This window comes from Nansenia antarctica (assembly GCF_963989245.1).
Source record: "Nansenia antarctica genome assembly, chromosome: 1".
Lineage (NCBI taxonomy): Eukaryota > Metazoa > Chordata > Actinopteri > Argentiniformes > Microstomatidae > Nansenia > Nansenia antarctica.
Window position 1 is genome coordinate 38,863,151 of NC_137674.1, and position 24,036 is coordinate 38,887,186.

The 24,036-nt window shown below is 44.1% G+C and overlaps 5 protein-coding genes across 5 annotated transcripts in view; 2 read left to right on the top strand and 3 right to left on the bottom strand.

Annotated features, from left to right (window-relative positions):
• Positions 1-2,838, top strand: part of crlf1a (cytokine receptor-like factor 1a) — an 11,015-nt gene extending 8,177 nt beyond the window's left edge. Inside the window, exons 6-9 of the mRNA XM_080548031.1 lie at positions 1,679-1,753; positions 1,850-1,943; positions 2,043-2,224; positions 2,746-2,838. Of these exons, the coding sequence (XP_080404157.1) occupies positions 1,679-1,753; positions 1,850-1,943; positions 2,043-2,224; positions 2,746-2,769 (375 nt within the window). The 3' untranslated portion in view covers positions 2,770-2,838. The remainder of the gene's footprint in view (positions 1-1,678; positions 1,754-1,849; positions 1,944-2,042; positions 2,225-2,745) is intronic.
• Positions 2,839-6,217: 3,379 nt separating this feature from the next.
• odf3l2a (outer dense fiber of sperm tails 3-like 2a) lies at positions 6,218-10,460 on the top strand (the record flags this gene model as incomplete). The annotated part of the gene is made up of 6 exons (XM_080548069.1): positions 6,218-6,270; positions 6,649-6,810; positions 7,705-7,815; positions 8,748-8,864; positions 9,591-9,732; positions 10,106-10,460. Exons 2-6 carry the CDS (start codon positions 6,759-6,761, stop codon positions 10,458-10,460), a joined length of 777 nt encoding a protein of 258 aa, XP_080404195.1. The 5' UTR covers positions 6,218-6,270; positions 6,649-6,758.
• Positions 10,461-10,741: 281 nt separating this feature from the next.
• ebi3 (Epstein-Barr virus induced 3) lies at positions 10,742-13,002 on the bottom strand. Its single transcript, XM_080548041.1, has 6 exons — positions 12,762-13,002; positions 12,201-12,404; positions 11,919-12,036; positions 11,571-11,773; positions 11,273-11,430; positions 10,742-11,033 (listed from the first exon to the last, which is right to left on the bottom strand). Exons 1-6 carry the CDS (start codon positions 12,904-12,906, stop codon positions 10,884-10,886), a joined length of 978 nt encoding a protein of 325 aa, XP_080404167.1. The 5' UTR covers positions 12,907-13,002; the 3' UTR covers positions 10,742-10,883.
• Positions 12,985-17,437, bottom strand: LOC308149808 (rab GTPase-activating protein 1-like; the record flags this gene model as incomplete). The annotated part of the gene is made up of 9 exons (XM_080522697.1): positions 12,985-12,989; positions 13,630-13,861; positions 14,273-14,554; positions 14,983-15,054; positions 15,353-15,436; positions 15,693-15,797; positions 16,135-16,245; positions 16,677-16,748; positions 17,342-17,437. The coding sequence occupies 9 exons, from the start codon at positions 17,435-17,437 to the stop codon at positions 12,985-12,987; spliced, it is 1,059 nt and encodes a 352-aa protein (XP_080378823.1).
• A 3,431-nt stretch (positions 17,438-20,868) lies between these two features.
• fam163aa (family with sequence similarity 163 member Aa) lies at positions 20,869-21,531 on the bottom strand (the record flags this gene model as incomplete). Its single annotated transcript, XM_080548080.1, has 2 exons — positions 20,869-21,252; positions 21,439-21,531. 2 exons carry the CDS (start codon positions 21,529-21,531, stop codon positions 20,869-20,871), a joined length of 477 nt encoding a protein of 158 aa, XP_080404206.1.
• Positions 21,532-24,036: the final 2,505 nt, after the last annotated feature.

The window sequence follows — 24,036 nt, forward strand, 5'->3', positions numbered from 1 at the left end:
TTGTAGGGATAAATTAACTACTACTGAAGTAACAAAACTTTGGCGAAACCGACCCTTGGACCGTAGACTTCTCTTTTCTGTCTGGCTTGTCTTCAGCACATCATGTTGCTATAAATTGTACAACCAATCATTTTCATTAGCTATCAATGTGAAAAACCAGTGCTGCTTTGAGGCTCCGATGTTAATTCCCCCATATATTCTTATATGAATGTACAATATTGTTCTAACACAAGAACTACAAACAATGTGACTATGTGGAATCCTTTGGCTACACAGATGGAGGTTTGCTGCTGCATTCTTCCTATTCCTTGGGGTAGGATTAAAGATTCTTGGTAATTAAGGGTGAATTACCCTGAGATCTATTGTAGGCCGTTCTTTATTTCTTAAACAAAAGGCGGAGTAGAAAGTAGAAGAGGAACTCTTCCTGATTTCATGCACCTCCAGAGAAAACAAACGACAGGTTCCACCGATCCACTCCTCATCATGAGGTCATGCAGAGGAATGTCAAAGTAAATCTCCCCCGTTGAATTCACACATTAATGTGTTCAATATGGCCGTGGTGGAACACATATACTAATATAGGTTTACAGGGATAGGCCGGTGCTGGGTAAACAATGACCCTTCTCACCACCCTTATATGTCACATACAATGAATGAGATTCAACATGGCCACAGACACTTTTTTATCCAACTGTATTGCTATTAGGGTTACAGTGTGACTAAATTATCATGTAGGCTAATGTAATGTAATTTAATGTAGTGTATTGTTTGTAGTAGACTAATGTAATGCAATGTCATTTGAATGTAATATATTTGAATGTACAGTAAGTAGGGCTCCCCTGAAAAAGTGACATTGGTCTCAGTGGGACACGCTGTATGGGAATTAATATAAAACACGTGCAAAGAGACAGGAGGGAGGGAGTCAGGGAGGATTAGTTCATGTTGGCCAGAAAGCCTAACTCATTTATGTAAATTGGTCTTACAATGTAAAACAATGACCTTATTGGCTTTATCATGTAAAACAATTAGCCTGTAATGTCGGTATGTTGATGCTCTGCTTTGTGTTTCAGACATTTGAGCAGTTGTTTAGAAAGTCATGTAGTCATGCCAGGGAGAAAATAGTTATGGAGCCTGACTTGCATATGTGTGTGTGCGTGTGTGTGTGTATGTGAGCGGGTGTGTGTGTGTGTGGGCTTGTGTGCGTGCGTGTGTATGTGTGTGTGTGTGTGTGTGTGTGTGTGTGTGTGAATGGGTGTGTGTGTGTGTGTGCGTGCGTGTGTGTGTGTGTGTGTGTGTGTGTGTCTACAATGAATCTGTCACCAGATTTATAATAAGTTATAAAGAACAGATTTTCTCAGAGGGCACAGAGGATCATATGCTGTCAATCTTCATGTGCCTCTGTGTGTGTTTGTTTGTGGTTGTACATCTCTGAGTTTCTCTTATGTCTCTATAACAAGAGACAGGAAGTATGTGTGTGTGCGTGCATTGTTTAACAAAACAAGTTGACTTGGACCATTTGTTTATATCTGTATTGTGTTTGGACGGGCCCTGTGTACTTGTTTGTGCCTGTAATGTATTCCCACTTGCCCCAAGGAATGGGTATGGGCTTTTGTCTAAGATGCAAGACATATCTACTCTGACCACCATCCTGAAGTGTGTGTGTGTGTGTTCCCTCCAGATTATGGACGACGTAGGGAACCAGACGTCATGTCGACTGGCGGGACTGAGACCAGGCACAGTGTATTTTGTTCAGGTATTGTGTGTGAGAGTGTGTGTGTGTGTGTGTGTGTGTGTGTGTGTGTGTGATATTTTAGTCTACAGTATGGTCATAATACTGTATTTCGTCCAGGTTCGCTGTAACCCAGTGGGCATCTATGGCTCTCGCAGGGCAGGCATCTGGAGTGAGTGGAGCCATCCCACTGCTGCCTCTACACCCCACAGTGGTGAGCATACACACACACACACACATACACACACACACACACACACACACACACACACACACACACACACACTCTAACCCTCTTCTCTAATCCATGTAGAGCGGGTGATGTCTGGTTCCTGTGACTCTAAGTCTGGAGACTCTAACTCTACTCTGCGTCGTGAGCTGAAACAGTTCTTTGGCTGGGTGCGGAAGCACGCCTATGGTTGCAGTGGCATGTCAATCAAGTTATATGACCAATGGAGGGTCTGGATGCAGAAATCCCACAAAACACGCAACCAGGTAGGTAAGCATCATAGTGGAGCCTGCACACACACGCACACACACACACGCACGCACACATGCAGACACACACACAAACACACACATATATACACACAAACACACTGGATGTTTTGTGGATTTTTAATCTAGTAATAAGAATAAGTATACTTACTTATAGTAATAAGTCTGACAACCTGTATAACCTGTATATCAATAGAAGAAGAAGAAGAATGTTTTATTTGCCATACAATTAACTTGTCAGTCCATTTTTGGAATTTGGTCTTTTTTGCTCTAGGCACAGGGTCAGCCATAATCGGCGCCCCTGGAGCAATTAGGGGTTAAGTGCCTTGCTCAAGGGCACATGCAGCTCCCTCCTGAGGCGGGGATCAAACCAGCGACCTTCCGATTGCTAGCCGGCCTCTCTAACCTCTAGGCTACCGCCACCCCGTACAAAAGACCTGTACAGTATCTGGTCACTGTTTCAGTCTGTCAGAATGCTGGTGGAGAGTGCTCCTAACAAACTCTTCCTTCTCTCCCAGGTTCTTCAAGGGGATAAGTCATAGCACACATCAATCCTCCGCCTTAAACAAACAGCATAAAGTCAAGACAATGAATGTGACGAGACAAACTGAGGGACAGGGTCTCTACATACCTGCGAATACAATTTCCACAATTTCACAAGACATTGGTGACACCTTTCCCACCCTTGGAATAAACCAGGTTGGAATAATCAATAAAACAACAACATCAACAACATCAATGTTCAAGGACAAACTTGGGGGAACGTGTCTGTCCACACCTGCTCTACAGATCCTGTGGACACTATGTGGAATAAACAACATAATGACAGCATCCGCAGCGTCAACAAATAATTGCAACAAACTTTTGGGAGCACTGTCTTGTAACTCCTCCCACTCAAGTAAGCAAAGTGGGCACTCAGCTGATGGATGTACCATACTGTAGACCAATGGAGGCTGGTGAAGGTAGAAATGGAGGACAGGCTCATTGTACTGCATTGAACGGAATGAGGAACACGTGTTTGATACTATTCCTCATTCCATTCCATGCATTATAATGAGCCCGTTCTCCGATTTCTACCTCCACAAGCCTCGCCTGCTGTAGATTTACTACTATTATGTGGCTTTGGTGGGGGTAGGATGACGATGGCCTCTGACCCTGACCTCAACTCTGTTTGGCCTTTCCCACCCATCTTAGATTTAAGGGTAACTTCCACCCAGAGAACTTTTCTGCTGTAGAGTACTGTGGTGACTTGATTGAGAGGTTGCACAGCGCCATCTATTGTTAGCTTGCTTACTGGGAGGACCAGTCGACGACCCACAGACTGCAAAGCCTCTTGAATTTCCCTGTGGCCGTCAAGATGAAACAATGTCTCCAGCCAATGCCTAGTCTTAAAACGTGACCCACCCTTGGGAAATAATATAGGACTTAAGGAGTCATAGGAGTATAGACTGATCTTGTTTTGAGTAGCAGTGGATTATGAATTATGAATGATAATGTTTACCTGTGGAGACAGTTCACTGCTTTTATTTTTGTACTGAATTGTACCAGCATATTTAAAATGTTTTATTACTAAATTATGTTCAAGTCAGTTATAATTTTATCAACTGAATTATTGATTATTCTGTTATATTGTGCATAAAATGATGGTTAAAACAAGAACTCTCGGAAATTAATCGATACACACATGCCTACATACTATACATGTACACAATGACACAAGTTGACACAAGCACACACAAAATGGTTCATGGCCTAAGGATAGTCCTCTGATGAAGCATAGCATGTTTATTCCGCTTGCATGTCTACAGAGTCACAAGAAACACACATGAATTACATTTACTCTTGTGCTCTTCACATAATTGAGTTACTCAACACATGGCAGACGTTGAGTTTTAGAAGGTGCTGTGTCGTCCTCTTGGTGTAAGGGGATGGAACTACAAGAGAGGGCAGTCCCACTCATATTTTTCATTTTATTGGACAGATATGGTGACAGTAAAGTAAGGAGAGAGGGCATGTCAGCAGGGCATGGGCCAGATTCGAACCCATGCCAACATGGGCATATGTGTGCACTGTAGTGTAGACCGTGTTGCTAGACCACTGGACCTTCTCAGGCCCTTAAACATCAAATGTGACGGCAGCTGGTGAAAGAGGGAACACATTGGCGACCAATCAAAATGTTCAGACTTTTATTCAGAAAGATTTAAATAAAGTTCGATGTTGTCGAAATTCAATGCAACCTCGCTAGTCAAGCCAAAATATTGCAATACACTGGATTTGGATATTACTAAAGCCAAACAAATTATTTGATGTCTCATAACATTTCGGTGAGTCTGCTAACAATGTAAAGTAGTGTTATAGTTTACTAGGGGATCCAGTGTATTGCAATATCATGACGTTAGAATTATAAGGTTCTATCTCAATTTTTGTCAAAATGTAGTTTTTTACATAATCTGATCCATTAGGTGTTTATTAATGCCTGTGTGGTGTTATTTTAAAAATGTTGACATTTTTTAGTAATTCATAAAATACAAAGGTTCCATCTCACAAAACATAATGGAATGTAAAAACGTTGACGCTCAATATCTCTGAACTACCCTAAACAGAGATAGAACCATATAATTCTAAGCTCACGATATTTTGGCTTGACTAGCAAGTGTGTCATTGAAATGTATTTACATTTTTCTGAATAAAAGTCTGAACATTAGGTTGGTTGCCGACTTGTTCTCCCTTTCACCAGCTGCTGTCACAAATTTCCTCTCTCTCAGAAACCATGAAGTACACATACAGTAAGTAGGAGACAACTGTTCATTGTTCATTAGGTTCCATTTCACTCAAGAATCAATGTTGATATTCTATTCCTTCTTTATTCCGTCCTTGTCTCACAACATTCATAGTACATGAACAACAAGCAGTAATCACACATGAATTGTTTACAACACTGTTATAGAATTATTTAAGTATCTAAATATAAAATCAAAAGGCAGCCTGCTTCATTTCAAATTGCATAGGAAACGGTATTTTTAATATACTCTTGCAAGAGGAGAACAGTTTGCAAGCGTGTCAGGATCTCTCTTGACAGTGAAAGGTTCTCTGAAAGTCTTGAACAGATCCTTACACAGGTATTTTATAGACAAAGATAATGAACCCGCCTTTGGGTAAGTTTAACCAATTAGTAACCAGGGGTGTGGTATGGTACAGTGAGGACGAGGAAGAGGGATGAAGGGCATGGGGGATTTGGGCCCTCCCTTTCTCCCTTGAGAACAATGGTAAAGGAGGATGTTTAGGGTGTCACAAAGGCTGCCTTCTCCATTGCTGTGTTCTTACATTGTCTTGATTTTCTAGGCGTCAAGTCAGCCATTGAACACAGAAGGGCAATTGCATATATTCAAATGTATTTGTTTGTTGGGCACAGAAAGGCAAGCAGAGGAACTGGTTTCATTGTATAGGATACAAAACAAATCAGTTCCTATAGCCTGGGGTCTTTAGTGTGTTGATTCTGCCCAAGGAAGTATAGACAGCCATTGACTTTTGTGAGTTTTAGTCTTAAAGGTATTAATGTAGCAAACAAGTCTTATTGAAAGAATTTTCTCCTACAACACAACACAATATAAGAACACATTTAAATAAAGAGGATATTACCAAAGCCCAAAAAATTATTTGTTGTCTCATAACAGTGAGCTATGGTCTGGAACACGTCTCACATGGTTACTGCATTATCTGGAACACACTGTGGTGTGTTTGTGTTTGTTGTGTGGTGTGTGTGTGTTGTGTGGTGTGTGTGTGTGTGTGTGTAACCTGACTCGTGTTTGGCGTCAGCCCCTGATGACCTATCAGGGTCCTCTTACTCAGCCCTGTGGCCGTCCCAAGTCACCGCTTGTTAATATTTAACCAGTGTTTGCTGGTCAGGATCATGCACCCAGGCTTTAGTTACTTATGTACTTAGAATTAGAATGAATAGAAGGGATCATCACAATCATAGCCAGTTTGATACTGGTATTCTGGAGGCCTTAATGGGATTCGGTGCTAAGGACAAAGATGCAAAAGTTAGTGAACTCAGACAAGGCTTGTTGTCAAATAAAGACAGTGATTATACACTGGCTTGTGCTCTTCCAACTTTTACTCTCCAACTTGTCTCTTCAAAATAAGTATGATCCTAAAAAAAACATTTGATCGGTATGCCTATCCTCTTTAGCCTATCACACTGTCCATCAACATTGTCAAGATTCGTTTTGAGAGCTGAAGAACCTTTGTCTTCTTGCATAAGGGGAAGTGAGATGTGTTTAGGTTTGAGCATAATATACATCACAAGGTGGAGCAGGTATATATATTATACCCAAAGCTTCAGTGAAGATTAGGTTTCCCCTCCACCTTGTGAGGGTCATGTATAATTCACCCCCTCTGATGCCGTGCTTTTCCTCAAGAGACAAGAGCAGGACACAAGAACAGGATGCGCACAGAGTGACAGAAGAGCAAAGAGCAAACAGAGACAGGAGTAGTGGAAATAAGGAAGAAAGAACGAAATCGACAGGTCATGGAGGGAGTGGTGGTGAGGAGACGTCCGATCATCGCTGGAAGAGAGAGAGGTATATTTATGAGATTGGTGTTACTGATTGAATAGGTATGCTTCACGATTAAGCCCTAACCCTATAGACTCAAATGCATTGTGTCCGGGAAACCAACCCTAAAAATGATTTGTATTTATTTTTTTATCTGACCTTTATATAACCAGATAAAATCAATTGAGAACAAATTCTAATTTTCAATGATGACCTGGCCAAGAGGCCTTGGCAAGCATAAATACAAACATATTATACAGAAATACACCACCAAATACACCAAAACAAAGTCAACTAACCTATGTGTGAAGGGAGAGAGAGGGGGGGGTTGTGTGTGTGTGTGTGTGTGTCCATGCGTGTGTGTGTGTGTGTGTGTGTGTGTGCGTGTATGTGTGTGTGTGTGTGTGTGTGTGTGTGCCCATGCGTGTGTGTGTGTGTGTGTGTGCCCATGCGTGTGTGTGTGTGTGTGTGTGTGTGCGTGTGTGTGTGGGGAGGGGGGGAGGGGGTGGGCAATCAACAGGAACAACAGTCAACTATGATCTGTTGAAGTTTCTGTTTGAAAATAGTAAGTGATGTGAGTGCTGTGAGTTTGAGTGTGTGTTGTAAAGTCGTTTTTTTTTTGCTGCAGCAAAACGGAAGGAGTTGCGGCTGTTATAAGGGAGTTATAATTGTCTGTTCCAGGGTTCTGAGAGAGGAATCCATTCTATACATAACCTCCATCCCCGTTTTCAATTTGTTTTATGTATTTTACTTTTACTTTGACTGGCTGTATAGAGCTTGTATACAATATAACTTGCTCTCTGTGTTATGTTTGAGCATTATGTACAGTATCTGGTGCTCAACAATTTAATGTTTCCTTTACATGACTCATCATCATCATCATCATCATCATCACCATCATCATCATAACTCTGTCACTAGGGCCTGGTCCTGGTCGCTATGCCCTACCCCCGACAGTTGGCTTCATCAATCATGACCTCACCAAGCCCACTAGCCCCGCCTACTCCTTCCACAGCCGCATGAGCAGCACCAGTGAGTCACGGCAACCGGCTGCATTCCAAACGGAAAAAACGTCCTCTACACACTTACTGGCTCCATTCACTCCCTTCTACTTTCTGATTTCTTCTCAATATGAAAGCACTGAGACACCGAGCTCATCTATAGTTCAGATGATGGCTTACGGGAGGTTGAGACTAAAGGGATCTTCCTGACTAGCATCCCATTGACAGACCCACTTGGTAAAAAACTAAAACTGATCCGAATCTTAACCCTAACCTTTAACCAACCCTAACAAACCCTTGAAATTGACCCTAACCCTAACCCTAACCCTAACCCTAACCGTAACCCTAACCCTAATCTCGTGTCATACCTGCAAATCACATCATTGTCACGCCAAATTGAAATGAGCTGAGTCCATTTGAATGGAAGGCTGGCTGAGCGCGGTTGCAATTTGATTGGATCTGAATTGAAGTGACATTCCAAGAACTGTCACCTCACACATCACCAGAAGAGGTGCTTGATGTCATGTTCATGGCTCTTTTCTGACCATGTAAGACTAAATAGGCTGAGAGTTGTTGCCTATTCCAGCTTACAATATTGTAAGAAATGTAAGAAAACCTGAGGTGTTGCCTCTTTTTAGTGCCTCACCCAAGCAAGATAATTTGACTGGTGTGGCAAGGTGTCACTCATTTCCACTAGGATTCCACCCCACGGTAATAACTTGTTGCCAGTAATTGCATCAGGCTTTCCAAACCACAAACCGAGTAACACTAACACAATTTTAACCAATTTGGAAATGTAACATCAGGCGTGCCCCATTAGTTTTTTCCCTTGGGGGACCTTCAGCCTTATTGCTTACACCTGTCTGATTCTCTCAGATCTGCCAACACACACAGGGAAGGGGCTAGGGATAAGGGGTGTTTTTGGATGGGGCCCATGTGTGAGGTTTGTTCTGTGTTCTGCAGTGGTCTCTGTTGACTCCAGCCCAGGACCACAGTACCACATCCATGCCAAGATGACCCGGTTCGGCCATGCCGGGACCCCCTCCTACTCTATGCTGGGCAGAGGGAAGCGCTTGGGAGGTGAGACTGCTCCCTAAATAACTACCGTACACTCTTCAACAACAACAGAATGCAGCTAACGAATTTGGGAATAATGTTTTGTCTGTTATGCAGAATAAAAACCAGGCCTGGCCTATATCAATGCGGAGTCAAGTGGTGTAAGCTAGATGTATTTGTAACTAAATAATTTGGCTGTGCAAATATTCTCTTAGCCTATTGGTGATTTAAAAAAATAAAATAAAGGTGTCTTATATCAATAAGAGTTAATTAAATTAAATTGTTTTTCTCTTTGGTGCGATGGGATGGCAAAAAGTGATTCGAAATAGTTTATGAATAATTCCGTCACTCCTTTTATAGAGGGTGCTACACCATTCGTGGGGGATAACATGTTTGCTGTACACTTGTACGCTTATTATTTATTTTTTATCTTATTTATTATCTCCAGCACCATACCAGTGCATATACAGTACATATGAAACTGATAATTTTCCACATTCTATAGAAAAACATAAGCAGAAAAGAAAGAATTAGCTATGATGTCACCAGGGGTAGTTTATACAGAACGTAGAAAATCATTGTTTTCACATCTGCCGACATTGGTCTGGTGCTGGAGTTAATGAATATCAGGGAAAAAGTGATGAAGTGTCCCTTTAATGCCTGATTATGGACTATATAAAGCATGTGAAGAGCTGATCTTGTGTCTGTAACAATATGATCTATGATCTATCCTCTTGTCTCGTCCTTTAGGGGAGCCCTTCCAGACCCCCGGTCCAGGAGCTTACAGCCCGGAGAAAGCCCCACCTCTAAATGCCCAGCGCAGGCCACCCTCCTACACCATTGGCTCCCGGACACGCTACCGCTCAGTGGATGCTGTCCCCGCCCCTAACAGGTATGATGACAGGGAGACAGAGAGAGAAAGAGAGAGAGAGAGAGAGAGAGAGAGAGAGAGAGAGAGAGAGAGAGAGAGAGAGAGAGAGAGAGAGAGAGAGAGAGAGAGAGAGAGAGAGAATCAGGACATCAGGGAGAATCAGGACATTTCCATTTCCGGACAGCGAGAGAGAAGCATGATCATATCAGGCACACCCTTACTACTGTATGTTGCTAAGCGCCCCAGAACCATATTTGGATAAAGGTATCTTTTCGATCATCTGATTTGGATAGAAGCGTCCATTGAATTGTCATATTTGGATAAAAGCTTCAGCTAAATAATGATATTAGGATAAAAACATTTCTAAAACCACTGTCATCATCATTTTCACCAGGTACACCCTGCCCAATCTGCTGGGCTCACAGGTTCCCCACAAACCTTCCAGTGCCAGTTACAGCCTTGGGGCCAGACGCCACGTTGGTGGCGGCGCCGAGGACCTGTCTATGACCCCTGGGCCGGGCCACTACAACAGCACCGACCCCAGCGTCTTCCTCCATCGGCAGCCCTCCTTCTCCCTCCAGAGCCGGACAAAGCGGCCCTGTGACTGTGGCCCTGTGTCACTCATCCCCGGCCCCGGCACCCACAGCCCGGAGAAATACCCGAGCCACCACCCCCGCCCTCCATCCTTCTCACTGGGCATCAGGCACTCAGAGTTTGTCACCCCTCTGGTCGTGGACGTGTTGGATTGAGAGACTGTTGGGGTGTGGCCCAACAGTCGTAATGTGATCCTCTCCTTGGGTCCAATCTAGGAGAGGACTGAGGACAGGCGGAAGCTAGCCAGGCTCCTCAAATCCAAGCCGACGAAGGAGAGGAGGTGAGTGGAGGAAGCCACCATAGACCATTGAGATCAACTGACAACAAAAGAAGAACAATCAGCAAAAGACCAGGAAATCTGATTTGATCTGAGACCCGATTCCAACTCTCTGTCTTATTCACACACACACACACACAAAAGGTGCTCAGCTCTGTTTCAAATGTGTTATTTAGTTTATTTCACAATAAAAACGGGAAAAAACAATAACACAAAGTGCGCATTTTGCTCTGTTCACACACAGCCACCACAACCACACAAAGTATAGAGAGAGGCCCTTCCAGAAACAGTGTGTGTTATCTCAGTGTGTCGGGATGGTGACACTGACAGGGGTGCTCCATTCGCTGCACTTGCCCATATCCAGCAGGTCCATGGCACACACCTGCACCTGGTATGTCCTTCCTGGTGTCAGCCCCCTCAGGGACACCTGGGTGGACTCATATGGGCCCAGCTGCAGAAGATGCAGGGAGAGTTAGTACCCCTTTCAACCAGCACATTCCTCACAGTAAATCCGAAGTAGAATCCCTGACATGGCCCAGATTCACGCCATTGAAGTGGAGTAAGAGATTTAAAGTTGGTAAGGGTAAGGATAGGGTCGTCCCAAGGATCTCATTTATCTATCGATTCCTCACTTATGTATCAGGCTACATTTCCCAATGATATTGTGTGAGTGTAAACATGTATAATGACCTCTTGTGAGGTGCCACTCTTGTTCCAGTGGTATTTCACCCTGTACTTGAGGGGGAGGATGGGGGAGTCAGGCCAGGAAGAGGGAGGGGCCCACTCCAGGGATAACTTCCTGGATGCTCCAAGGACCACTTTCACATTCACAGGAGGGTCTGGCTTCACTATACACACACACACACACACACACACACACACACAAGATAAAATGTACTATAGAGCGGAAATCAATTAATCTGATAAAAGTGCTATCGATCATAATCATAATGTAATAAAGATAGAATATAGATTGATGGATTTTTACCAATGTCTTCCATAGTCAGTCTCTGTAGGTGGGAAGCTCTTCCTAGAGGGTTGATAGCTGTCACATTGATCAAGTAAGACGTGTACAGCTCCATGTCCTCCATGACACAGTACCACTCTGACCCAAGAGAGGAGCGCTTTGAGCTGGGAGGGGAGACCGGGGAGCCGGGGGTGGGGTGGCACTGCTGGGTCTCCTCTTTCCCACTGGCACACCCACCCACCCACCCACACACACACACACACACACACACACACACACACACACACACACACACACACACACACACACATACTGAGTTATTTGAATAGCCTTTTTAGAATCCAAGACAGTTACCATCCCTGTCTTTACCTGTAGGAGGCGATGTAGTGTGTTGGCAGCAGGGTCTGAGGCTGCTCCATCCAAGAACAGAGGACTTTGATGGGGTAACTAGGAGACCAGCATTGTACTGCAGGCCTGGAGGGAGGATCTGTCAGTGGCATAGGACACAAACACTTCTCACACCTGACTCGAAGAGCAGACACACACACACACACACGCACACACACACGCACACACACACACACACACACACACACACACACACACACACACACATAAATGACTCAATTGAGTGTGTCGTGGGGAACCCACAGCCCAGGTGCAGGTTAAGCCTTTGTAGCAGGTGTCCCGTGGGGCTGTGGCAGGTGTAGGAGCCTCTATCCTCCAGGCTGGTGTTGAGAAGAGTCAGGTTGGGACCTGGCTGGAACACTGAGCCATTCAGCCTCCACTCCACCTCCATGCCTTCCACTCCAGAACAGGGCACTGACACAGGGGAGCCCACCGACATATACATGTCTGAAGAAAGGGTTAGGTGAAAAATGTTACCTTTATCCATTCAAATGTTCTTGCACATGAATGACCTGGGCCTGTGTTCATGAGTCCAGGAGTGCTGACCTTGGAACAGTTATGCCTTGTGGATCATAATGAATAAGATTATGTGGATTATGTGGAACTGATCAGCACACCAGCAATCCACTTTGTGGTTGTGCTCCCAGGTCATTACTGTGAAAGAAAATGTGTTTTCAATAACCCATATCTAGGTGAATAAAGTCTCTGATTACATTTAAAACAACACAGTATGAAAAGACTGTAGTAACAATAACACGTGTTTGTTTACAAGTTACAGTGACAGACTGCATGACCTAGACTCACCTCTCTCTGCTCCATGTTCCCTTGACAGAAGTGGCACATTGCTGCAGAGTACACCACTGAGGAGAGCCAACACAGCAGACACACACAGGAAGCCCCGGCAGGACCCACACACACGCAAACAACCCCAGACACTTGAAAGATGCATCCCTCTTGTGTTATAGAGTTCTGCCGTTGGATATGGGAAAGAGTCAAGAGTATAAGTATTTAGAGATTTAGATAGAGTCTATTCTGTACCATGGTCACACAGTTAGACAGGGATTTCCACAGAGATGGGATTGTGCAAATGGGGTTAATCATTGACGGGTGAACAAATAATATGTAGGAGTGGAAGTGCAACAAAATAAACAATGCATATAGAAACATGTTTTTCATGACACAGCAAATAAAAGACTGAATCTTAAATCAAGTGACCCATTTATTATCAGCAATACTATAGAAAAACATCACAATATGTTTTCATTCAAAGAGACATGGTTTTACAGTACAAATGTAAGGTGCATACTAAGTCATGCATGCAATGGTGACAATATCGTCACTAGTGCTTGTTTCCTGGTCACCTGTCTGTGTTACCTGTAACCTGACATATGACTGCCCCCTAGTGTGCAAAATATGCACTACAATCCCGAAACCAAACCAAATACACACAACAAGGTTAGATGTCAGCAGTGGATCCAATAGCATTTATTTTGGCTGACTAAATTTGAACTAAATGTACTTAATGTTTTTCTTTACTTATATTATACTGATGCGTTATGCATCATGGTGGAGCAGACTTTATACTGTCATTTTGGCGACACCCTCCCTTTCATAACTTTGTAAGATTGCATTTATACATCGTCCTGAAAATAAAATAAATTTGTTCCCACACCCTGTTGTTCAATCGTCTTCTCCTCTGCCCTCTCTGGGAGTGACAGATTCTTGGAGCTCAAAGCAGAGAGGGCAGGTCTGTGGAAGGTCCAGCCCACTGCCCGGGCTCCATGCTTGGGTGCACCGATGCCATGGAAACTCGCTGATCGCATGGAGCTGAGAGTCTTGGTGAACCAGCTGTTCTTTGCTACCTGGAGTTCGCTCGCCATCACCCCCCTCTGGTGCTCCAACTCCTGCATATAAATCACGGTAGGCTCATATTAGAAATATGGGATTGGAGAGTTTTGTCCTCCTCTCTGATAAACCCCATACACATTGCACACAGGTTACTTGGTGGTCAGGTCAAGCAATCCTTTGTTATTCTATTATTGTGATTGTCAAGGGTACCTGGTCCTAGCAGAGTTTTTCTTATGATGACTGATGTATAGATGATTCACTTAGTTTAGATAAATGTTCTTGTTGGAGTCGCTTTGGATAAAAGCATCTGCTAAATGTCAAAAATGTAAAATGGAAATGGCCAATGGTAGCTTTTTTCACAAAAAAATGTTATCTTGTTATGATAAATCATGTTAGAACTGTGTGTGTCCGGTAACATGTACTATGGAGTGTGCACTTAGGAATGTGTACTGTACTGTGCTACTGACCTGGATCTTGCACTTGGCTTCAACCATCTGGAGTTTAGTCTGGGCAAGTTCCTTCTCCAACTCTCTAACCTGGCTGCTGAGGAAGTCCTTCTCCTGGTCCCTCCTCTCATCCGGTTCTCCATTACCAGTACTCTCATCATGGTCTGGTTCTCTGGTACCATTACCAGTACTCTCATCATGGTCTGGTTCTGTGGTGCCAGATTCAGAACCCCCCACCATTGTGACTATGTCACAGGTACCTTCCACTATCTGCGAGCGGGCCCGGTCCTCCATATCTAGAACCTGTCTACAACGGGAACATGCTAGCACGGCAGTCTGAGAGAGAGAGAGAGAGAGAGAGAGAGAGAGAGAGAGAGAGAGAGAGAGAGAGAGAGAGAGAGAGAGAGAGAGAGAGAGAGAGAGAGGGATTAGAGGAGTATGTCAGTAAGGGTGTACTGTGCTAGGGATGTACTGTGCTATGCTGTTATAATGTTATAATGATGTTAGATGTGACTGATTTATAGTTGATTCACTTACTTAGAGAGCACTTATTGTAAGTTGCTTTGGATAAAAGCGTCTGCTAAACCACTTACATGTAAATAATTAGTTAATAAATAAATAATACATGTAATTATTATAAGAGGACATAAGGGGATTGTTTCTGGGCTCTTCATTACTGTTGTGATGATGATAGGTGTTTCATTTGAACATTGAGTGCTGTTAGTTCTCACCTTAAGTGTGTCCAGCTCCGCCTTGGTGGATGCCTGCTGCTTCTCCAGCCGACTGGTCAGCTGAGAGCAGATCTAAGAAAAGGAGACACACCGCACTTCATATTCAACATGTTCACAAGCTATTCCATAAAATAATAATGCTAGTTAGGTGGGCCTCAAGCTACAATCTCATGTAGGGTTCTCAAAATGATAGGGCTGGGTGTGGTTATGGGGGGGAAATAGAGTCGGGAAATTCAAGATATGACTGACTCTTCCATGACTGACTCTCAGGCTCAAGACTGCCTACTCTACTGTCTGAACAGACATGAGGCTGAGGCTGTTGGGGTTATGGTTAGTGTAGTGTTGTCTCTGGTGATGCTGTATGCTGTACCTGTTTGTAGTCTGCAAGGATGCCTGTTGTCGTTTTTACGTCAGAATTAGCTTTCTCCAGCTCTCTCCGAAACGCCTCCTTCAGCTGGAAAGGGATGAATAGAATGTGATGTAATGTTATAGAATATATTAGAATGTTATGTAATAATAATAATAATAATAATAATAATAATAGGATAGAACACAATGGAATAGAATAGAATAGAACAGAATACAATATGGCTTGATGCTCTCCATGTTATGAATTCAATGGACTAGTTCCAGAACTAGTTATTAGTTGAGTATGGATGTAACCTGGAGGTGAAACGTCAGAAACATCTAGGATAGGGTATCACACGTACCTCTATGGCCTCCTCCTCCTTCCGTCTCTTCTCCTCCTCAGTTACTTTCAGGTGATGTCTGGTCCGGAACAACTCATTGGTCAGTTCATCCACCCTGTCCTCCGTCTGTGGACACAGAGATCTACAGGGTCAGGGCTGGCTAAGAGTTAGCGGGGCTGGGGTAGAGGGTAGAGGGTTAGGGGACTGGGTAGGGGTTAAGAGGTATGGGCTGAATGTAGATGGTCTGTGTCCAAGGTAGGGGTTAGGGGGTTGGAGTTTGGGGGTTGGGGGATTGGGTGGTTAGGGAGTTAGGGGGTTGGGGGATTGGGGGGTTAGGGAGTTAGGGGGTTGGGGTATCCACAGAAGGTTCTCATGGAACCCTTTTGGAATCCTTTTTTCTAAGAGTGTTGGGGGTTAGGGGCTAGGGGCTAGGGGCTAGTTTCAGAAATGTGAAGTGGTGTACCTGGTCCAGGGCGTTCTTCAAGGCGATCTTGCTGGTCACAAGTCTGTGAGCGAGGTTATCATTCTCCTGCTCCAGGCGCAGACTGGCCTGCTGAAGCTGACGGTTCTCCCTCTGTAGAACATAGTATACAGGTCAGTCCTGTTCTGCCTCTACAGATATAACAGATGGTTCTGTAGGTTTAGGTTGGCGACAGAAGTGGATGATGCAGTTACTGTGGGGATGGTTCTGTATATCAGTGTAGGATACAACATTTGGTTGTAGGTTTTGGGGTGGGGAAAAGTTGAGGTGTTGGTTGTAGTGAGTGGGTATATAGTGAGTGTAGTGGGTGGGGTCTTGGTTTCTGGTACAGTATCTATCAATGGGGCTGTGTGGAAGAGAGAGAGAGAGAGAGAGAGAGAGAGAGAGAGAGAGAGAGAGAGAGAGAGAGAGAGAGAGAGAGAGAGAGAGAGAGAGAGAGAGAGAGAGAGAGAGAGTGCGTGTGTGTGTGTGTGTGTGTGTATCTGTTTGCTAAATCTATAAAGGGGGCTGGGTAGCTATAGTACCTGGTATCTGTCAATAGGATCCTCCTGCAGCTGCTTCTGGCTCTGTCTCAGCTTGGGCTTCTTAGAGGGGGCCTGTCGAGATAATAACAGTTTCAGCCGATCAGTTAATATCAACAACTGCCAAGTTGAAGTGATATAGAGAGACAGTAATCTAACACAAACAGAGATGAAGCGAGAGGTTTGTACAAAAGGAGTCTAATGGAGATCAAAATAGAGCGAAAACAAGATAGTCACACCTAACAACATTCTCATTCCCAACGTACTCACACATCTTTGTCCTCAGTAAGCTTCTTAGCTAACAAACAAAACTGATTAAAAAGAAATATACGTATATATATAATGCTAACAGCAGTTAAACAGCAGTCTACACAATGTTGGTGTTGATGTTGGTTATAATAAGCGTTCTGTTCCCACTTGGTCTGGTTAGTGTAGTCATGTTGTGGTTATAGTTAGGTTGAGGTCCTATCGTGTGTTTGGATCTGGTTGTGGTCATGGTTAGGTTGTGGTCCTAACGTGTTTTTTTTTAAGGTTGTGGTCATGGTTAGGTTGTGGTCCTATTGTGTGTTTGGATCTGGTCAGTGAGTGGTCATGTTGTGGTCAAGGTTAGGTTGTGGTCCTATCGTGTGTTTGGTCATGTTGTGGTCAAGGTTAGGTTGTGGTCCTACCGTGTGTTTGGGTTTGGACTCGGCCACAAGACAAGCCAGGATCTCTTCCTCCATGTGGGCGTCGTACGCCACCGTGATTGACACCTCTTCCATCATCCTGACACAAGTGCACTCACACTTGTTACAGAAAACCAGCGGATTAGAATTCCAGGTGAATTCCAGAGAATACACAGATGTGCTCCAGGCAGAGGTAAACACACAGGTGTGTGAGACAGGTCGACTCCAGACCGGCACAAGTTAATCCCAGTACCTGAATCCCAGTTAATCCACAATACCTGAACTCAGCAAGCTCAGCAATTTCTAATGTACATATCACAATAGGTATGGTGCACCCTGATAAACTCCTTTAGACAGGTGTACTGTGATCAGAGATGTACAGGTCAACTCTAACAGGTGCAACACACAGGTTTAACTCCCATACATAAACAGCAAGGCAGGTGCTGATGAGCAGACATTGATCTCCAACAGCTCAGTCCAATAGCTGAAAACACGGGTAAAGTCCAGTCGCTGGGAAACAGGTAACCTAACGCAGCTGGGGTCCAAGGGTCAACTGGTGAACAGGTCAATAACGAACAGAAACAGGTTCACACGCATATACACACTCACGATGGAAGGTAGGAAACTCCACAAACGCACACCTCCAAGAAGAGTAGGTCACTCCACACAAACTCTGGTGTCAGGTTATGTACCTGTGTGTCCCTCTGAATGTTCTGTGGCAGGTTTGACGGGGTATTTGTCACCTGTGGGACGGAGCGTCACAGTGACAGCCCTAGAGACACACCCACTGCTGTCTGCCCCGCCTTCCATTCTCATTCTCTCTCTCCCTCTCTCATCTTCTCTTTCTCTGTCTACCTCCCTAGGGACCACACCTCTGCCTACTGAAACCTCATAGCAGTGAAACCCGCTTCTACCACCCCTGCCACCCCTCCCCAGAACCAACCCAGAGAGAGAGAGAGGGAAGGAGGGGGAGAGAGAAAAACAGAAACTAATTGACGTGGTGATCTCTCACTTCTCCTATTTGTCTCCCTTTATCCTCACCATTTCTCCTTTTAGTTATTTTTCCCCTCTATCTCTCTAACTCTCTCTCTCTCTCTCTCTCTCCGTCTCTCTCTCTCTATATACAGTATATGACCTCTTTCTCTGTCACCCATCCCCACCCCCCTTTTTTCCAGCGATTTCCCATCGGCCCAGCTATAAATCAGAGCTGTTTCTTCTCTAATCACACAATACGATGCCAGCTGGCACATATCGGTGGATGCTTTGTAATCTGTCAGAAATGTTAAGAAGAGAGCAGCAGGTACATTCTGTCCATCAGTTGAAAGGGTAGAGTGTGGTATTTGGGCTATTCACCTCAGGCACTTGGTGAGTATGTCGCCCGTCACATTGCTATTGTCTCCAGAAAGCCTTGGCTGGGAAGCTGTTTAGCAGGTAACGAAACTGGTCCTACAGGTAATAGTCAGAATACCATCCTGCTGCTGAACAGATGAACACAGAGGATGCGTCCCAACGCTTAAAGACATGTAAGCATGTCGTTTTGCATGTTGCTACCCCTGCTGGCCCCACTGAAATGTATGCATATGCTACATATAAATGCTACATATAAATGTGCATATGCTACATTTTCTAATAGTGTCCAACATGTGCATATCCTTGTAAACAAATCAAACGTAAAGGCCAGTGTCCTACCCTACACTAGAAAATGCTTTGTTTGTACTAATACAGCGTTCTCCATTGAACGTTCTTCGTCATGTGATCTCATTCATACTGGACGTTTAAGACTATGCAGTTACACAAGGGATCTACTTTCTCTCTCTCTCTCTCTCTCTCTCTCTCTCTCTCTCTCTCTCTCTCTCTCTCTCTCTCTCTCTCTCTCCTAGTCTCTCTTTCCACCTGCCCTCTCTCATCCTCCCCCCTATCTTGTTCTCTCATTCTATCTCACCTCTCATTATTTCTGGGTATTTTGCCCTTTGTTTCAGGTTGAATTTGAGCACCACCTTGTTGAAATAGTATGTAGTGGATATTAAATCTAAAGCTTTTGTCAATAAATTATTATACCACAGATCAATCAACCAGAAAATATTCATCTAATCGTTTAAGGTGAATAAATACAAAAACAAATGCCAGGCAGATATAAACATTTATTTATCTCCAAAAAAGGGAACATTTTGTGAAACAAGAGTACCGTTCGCGTTTATTTTATTTTATTTTTTTACTGTAAGTACTTATCCCAAACCTATTTTAATACAGTACAGCTTTAAAAAATACATTTCATCTAAAAGAAAAGAAGAAAAGAAAAGAGAAAAAGGAAAAGGAAAGGAAGTGAAGGAAAACTCTGTAGATGCATCCACGTGCTCATTGCAGTACATTTCAATAGATGCTAGTCACAGAACAGGTGAATTCTAATTCTATAAGATACCTCCGTTACCAATTTACAGGCAACCAGTGTGTTTAGTGGGAGTGTCTGGCTACATCACAGTGAACACAAATTTAAGGAAACACATGAACAGAGAGATTCATTTTCTTCCACAAAAAACCTGCCAAATAATCCCAAAGAGATGAAGGTGAAGAAGACTATGATGTGAAGAAGAAGAATAGTAAGTGGAAAGTGCAGTGTGTGAAAATTCTGATCAACATGACATCTTTTATCAATACAAGTCAATATTATAATAAGTGTTCTTGTTTTTCACACAAACATTTTCAGTCAGACTTTTTGGGGGTAATTCCAGATATATACGGTAATGCTAAAGAGTGTTTCTGAAATCAGAATTGCTGTTTTATGTTCTCTTACAGGAAGGGAAGACTGAAGAGCGAACTCGATTTTGGCACAACTCAGTAAAACTCCACCGTCACCACCCAAACCTTTGTTTATTGGTTAATAATAAGATCCTACAAGAGTAAGGAGAATGTGACAGGGAAACACAGATAGCCCTCATGTAGTATTCAACTCTTTCACGTTATTATTATTATTACTATTATTATTACTATTATTATTATTATTATTATTATATGTAATAATAATAATAATAATAATAATAATAATAATAATAATAATATGCTAGCAGAGGAGGGAGAGAGAGTTAATTGGAGAGAGAGAAAAGATCAACAGAACAAAAGAGGGAGGAGATGGGAAAAGCAAGGGTGGGACAGACTGATGTTGGTTTCACTTGAGGACACGGTGATATCCCAGCTTGTCTTCATACACAAGCTACTGTACTGATCTCATTTGAAACTCAATAAACCACATCCACTGTAGGGTGACCGGATGACCTCACATTCTATTGTCTTTGGGCTCAATCTGTCGGTCTCTCCCCTGGATGTGCAGGACTCGTGATGTATCTAGGTCTCTTCTTAACCCAGGCAGAGGTGTGTGTATGAGTGAGTGTGTGAGTGTGTGAGTGTGTGAGTGTGTGTGTGTGTGTGTATATGTGTGTATGTGTATGTGTGTGTGTGTATATGTGTGTGTGCATGCTTGTATGTGCGTGTGTATGTATGTGTGTGTGTGTGTGTGTGTGTGCGTGTCAACAAGGTCAGACCTGGGTGCTATAGGGCCGTGTGTTGAGGGGGTACATGTCCACAGGGCTATAGTAGCTTAGAGGGGAAGGGCCTTGTGGGGTGACTGACAGGGGAAGACACACCCCCGGGTTTTCATAGTGGTAGGTGTGGAAGCCCAGGCGCTCGCCTCCGTTGCGCATCTCGTCTGTGAGTCCGGAGTGCAGGTAGTAAGGTGAGCAGGTGGGGCAGTAGCTGTGTGGGGGGCTGCCCTCCACGGGCACCAGGGAGAGGGGGGTGACGGCGGGCCCATCCATCCCAGGAGCGCTGCACGCGTTACAGGCAAAGTGAGGCTGAGACTCCCTTCCTCCCACCACGGAGCCCACATCCACCTCTGACTCATTCCTTTTACAGCAATAGTACTGAGGAAAAAGGGAAAAAGATGTTCTGAGTTCTGAGCGTGATCATATTGAAGGATTTATAGATTTAGCAAACAGATACACACACACACACACACACACTCACACTCACACTCACACTCACACAAGCACGCGCACACACACACACACACACACACACACACACACACACACACACACACACACTACCTGGAGCCTACAGTAACAGAGCACTGCTACAATACACAGCAGTATCACCGTGGCGAGAATTCCTCCGGTTATGACAACAGTTCCAGCTGTCATTCGACCAGCTCTCCATCAAACCCTGGAGAGAGAGAGAGAGAGTGTGAGAGAGAGAGAGAGGGAGGGGAGGGGGGGGGGGGGAGAGAGAGATCAGCATGGTCCATAAAACATAATTAAATTGAATTCAGCACAGCGAAGCTAGCATTTAATCACATTAGCTTGTTACAGGCACACAGCTTAAGTGTTCAGAGAGAAGTACTTACGTTCAACAATGGGTTCTATAATACCTGCCAAGACAACCAATTGAGCAGAATTAGTGTGGTTTGGTGATAATAATAACGTTTCTTATTTGAAGACTGAACACAATTCCTTTCAATGCCATACAGAAAGAGTACGAGTGCGGAAGGGAGCGTTCAAGCTGTTTTTTGAACTGAGGTGATCAGCAGCTTTAAAACGCTGAGGACGCTGACATCATATCCCAGAGTCTACCTTTAACACTCCATGGAGGATTTGTTTCATCGCTCAATGACAAGACTGAAGTGAGACTAAAGGGACCTTCCTGACCCGCATTAACCCTAACCCCAATCTTAACCCCAACTGTAACCAAATGTTAACCAACACGAAATCCATCATCAGGGGATCAGACTATGTGTCCCCTATGTTTATTCCGCACTGAAAGCTGAACAGTCAAGCTGAGTGACCTAAGTCTCTGTGGATGACCTTGGAGGCCTGTTGTGACAGGTTAGAGGTGATAGGACACAATAGAGGTAGGAGGGACTTACATCAGAAGAGAGCAGGAGATGGAGAGGGGGAGGGACATGTGAGGTTTTGGGGGTCAGCAGTCTCAAAACCTCCTCTGACTGGAGCTCCTGGTTGAAGAGAAAAGATGCATTAAGCATATTGTAGCATGGGGTTTGCATTTATGGAATATTTCAGCAGTGGTGGTCTGACAGTTACATGGATGAATACAATTTAAAAAATCAAAGCAGATGTACCATAGAGTTATCAACACAGATTGAGGATTAGATGATCATTGATGTAGATGGGTCCCCTAAATAGAAATATTGTTAAAATATTATTATATTTTATATATATCAGGAAATTACCTGATTGGGTCTAATGATGAAAACATCGATTCACATTATATCATAAACAATACAGTCACCATTTAAGCCAAAATCTCATTTAAAGAATCAGTAAAAAGGGGTCTGTAATGTATGTTGAAGTGGAATATATACAGTATCTGAACCTCCTGTATGTCACTGATTAGGGGCAACATGATCTACCTACTCCAGGACCAGGCAAAGTGGATAGGTATGAAGGCTAGGAGAGACTCAGACTCTGGGTGCCAATGTACAGCCAGTAGGAGTGAAGGGCGATGTCTCCCAGGTGGAACACCTAACCACCTACCAAGAGAACATTCTCAAAGAGGGCGGCACTTGAGTTTCAATGTCTCAGGCAGGTCTACTAAATCACAAGAGCGTGAATTCAAATCACCTCCACTATACGCCCTACAGGACCAGGATTGGAAACCAGGGGTATTTATAGACCAGAGCAAGGATCTCTTATGCCACCATTACCGTATTGTAGATCTATGCAGTGGGGCCAGTGTGTGTGTGTGTGTGTGTGTGTGTGTGTGTGTGTGTGTGTGTGTGAGTGTGTATGAGTCTCTCCATCAGACAGTTGCTCCTGTGCTGTATCTCCCCTGCATCACAGCACTAAATTATATACAGCATGGGCCAGGTTAATGCTGTTAAAAGCAATGTGAAGTTTCTCTCTCTCTATCTCCCTCACCCCCCTCACCTCCTCTGGTTATCTACCTCGCCTCCTCTCTCTATCTTCCCCTCTCTTTCAGCGTCTTCCTCATCCGCTCTGTCTTTCTCCCACCATTTCTTCCCCACATACCTCCCCCCTCTATCGATTCCCTTCCTTTACTCTCTCTCTCCCTCTCTCCCTGCCCACCATCAACCTCTCTCCCTCTCTCTCTCTCTCTCTCTCTCTCTCTCTCTCTCTCTCTCTCTCTCTCTCGGACCATGTCCAATTAGTGTCTCCACATCTCTGTGTCTCATCAGGCAACAGGGGCTCATTACTGGTGAAGAGAGAGAGTGAACGATAAAGAGAGAGAGAGAGAGAGAGAGAGGAGGGGGGGGAGACAGAGAGAAAGAGAAAGAGACAGAGAGGCGGGTAGTGACCCAAATGACAGGATAAAGGTGGCTACATCTTGACCTCAGAACTCTGTTCATTACACACTGCAGTCCTTTGAGGTTCGCCAGAGAACTGATTCATCTGCCAGTGGAATCAGAGCCGACGGCAAGAGTGAGTGACGAGAGGTGGGAAACAGAGATCTACATATCAAGTAGAGTGTAAGTGAAAGACAGTTAGTTACTGTAGAACCTAGGGTTACTTAAGCTTGGCATGAGTTAAGAATGGACCTCTGACCTCACTGACCATCCAAACACACACAATACACACACCTGGCTTACCTGTGTGCCATTTGGGCAATTAAACCATTCACCCAATCCCACACACAGAGCATGCACACACGCACACATGCACACACGCACG